The following is a 1917-nucleotide window of genomic DNA, read 5'->3' as shown; positions in this document are numbered from 1 at the left end:
GGAGTGGACCCATGATGCATCAGGGGGGCTGGGCGCCCCGGTCCAAACGGCCCCAGACCCCCCCGACCAATCAGAGGACCACTTCCTCATTCGCTCGACTAATCCTCAAGGTTTTCCCGCTCCGACGATCGGAGACGGTCTGCGTGTTCAGTCAGGAACATGGAGGGTATTGCTAGTGGTGTTGGACCGCAGGGGGGGGGGGGGGGGGGGCGGGGGGCGTGGCCATAGGGGCGTGGCCATAGGGGCGTGGCCATAGGGGCGTGTCCATCGGCCGCCAGTCAGTGGCGGGCGGGAAAGGAAGGACGTTACCGGGTTTTAATCCACTGTGGACCCTTCAGTCACGGCTCTGAGGACTCCCCCCCTCCCCCCCCTCTCTCCCCCCCCCCTCCCCCCCCTCCCCCCCCCCTCCCTCCCCCTCACTGGGCCTCAGAGAAGTGGAAGGCTGGAGGTGGAGGCCGGAGAGGCAGCTCCTCCCTCTCTGTCCCCGGGGAGAGCGCTGTGTCAAAGGGGGTGTTGGGGGGCGGGGTGGGGGCAGCCGGGGGCACGGCGGGGGAAGAGGTGCAGGCCAGCTCCCCCTCGGCCCGGCCCTTCTCCTGGGAGGAGGAGGAGGAGGAGGAGGAGGAGCCCTCGGCCCGGCCCTTCTCCTGGGAGGAGGAGGAGGAGGAGTGGGTGCTCTCACTGGAGCTGCTCCGTGTCTCTGTGCTGGTGCTCGACTTCTTCATCTTGCGGCGTTTGGCGAGCGGTGCCTTGTCCACCGTCTGCAGCCGGAAGCCCTCCCGCTTGCACTTGTTGAACGCCTGCGGGGGGGGGGGGGGGGTGGACAGCCACACCGATTCAAACCCAAGCCCCATGGAGTTTGAAACCTAACCCTGACCCTAACCCTCTAACCCTGACCCTAACACCGTCCCTAACCCTCTAACCCTGACCCTAACCCTCTAACCCTGACCCTAACACCGTCCCTAACCCTCTAACCCTGACCCTAACCCTCTAACCCTGACCCTAACACCGTCCCTAACCCTCTAACCCTGACCCTAACACCGTCCCTAACCCTCTAACCCTAACCCTAACACCGTCCCTAACCCTCTAACCCTGACCCTAACCCTCTAACCCTGACCCTAACACCGTCCCTAACCCTCTAACCCTGACCCTAACACCGTCCCTAACCCTCTAACCCTAACCCTAACACCGTCCCTAACCCTCTAACCCTGACCCTAACCCTAACACCGTCCCTAACCCTCTAACCCTGACCCTAACACCGTCCCTAACCCTCTAACCCTGACCCTAACACCGTCCCTAACCCTCTAACCTTAACCCTAACAACGTCCCTAACCCTAACCCTCTAACCCTGACCCTAACACCGTCCCTAACCCTCTAACCCTAACCCTAACACTGTCCCTAACCCTAACCCCAGCCTTAAACATCTCCTGACTGACTTTTTTCAGGGGCATGATGGCGTCATGGCCACGACATCCTACCTCTGCATGCATGAGCCAGTCCCTAACCCCTAAGCCTGCTCACGAAATGATAATCGCTCAAAAAAAAAAAAAGTTTCTTCTAAATTATGAAATAGTTATCATTAACAGTAGATCTACATTTACAGGACACAGTCAATTGTTGCCTTGTTTAAAACACTTTTTAACGATATTTGTAATTCCTAAAGGGAACACATCACCCCCCCCGCCCCGGTCCAGGTAACCCCCACTCACGTTGAAGGTGGCCTTGACGTAGGTGTGCACGGAGGCGGTGGAGGAGCCCAGGATGTCGGGGGTCATCAGCGGGTTGGAGGACAGCTGGCTGTCGTCCTGGAGCCAGGCGTTGTAGCGCAGCCCGCACATCTTGATCCTCTTGTTGGGGTCCACAGTCAGGAGCTCTGAGGGCCACAGCACGGAGTTAGCCACTGCTGTTAGCCTCTGCTGC

The 1917-nt window shown here is 59.7% G+C and overlaps 1 protein-coding gene across 1 annotated transcript in view; it reads right to left on the bottom strand.

The window, feature by feature from the left end:
* Nucleotides 1–416: 416 nt before the first annotated feature.
* The window catches only part of rps6ka5 (ribosomal protein S6 kinase, polypeptide 5), a gene marked incomplete at its 3' end in the record, with an annotated part of 19348 nt that continues 17847 nt past the window's right edge, over nt 417–1917 (bottom strand). The window contains exons 16-17 of the mRNA XM_079752195.1: nt 1707–1870; nt 417–797 (exon numbers count right to left, since the gene is read on the bottom strand). Of these exons, the coding sequence (XP_079608321.1) occupies nt 417–797; nt 1707–1870 (545 nt within the window). The remainder of the gene's footprint in view (nt 798–1706; nt 1871–1917) is intronic.

Source organism: Pollachius pollachius (assembly GCF_949987615.1).
Source record: "Pollachius pollachius genome assembly, chromosome: 15".
Lineage (NCBI taxonomy): Eukaryota > Metazoa > Chordata > Actinopteri > Gadiformes > Gadidae > Pollachius > Pollachius pollachius.
The sequence above is the reverse complement of the archived record's forward strand: the minus strand, read 5'-3'. Positions and strand labels throughout refer to the sequence as shown.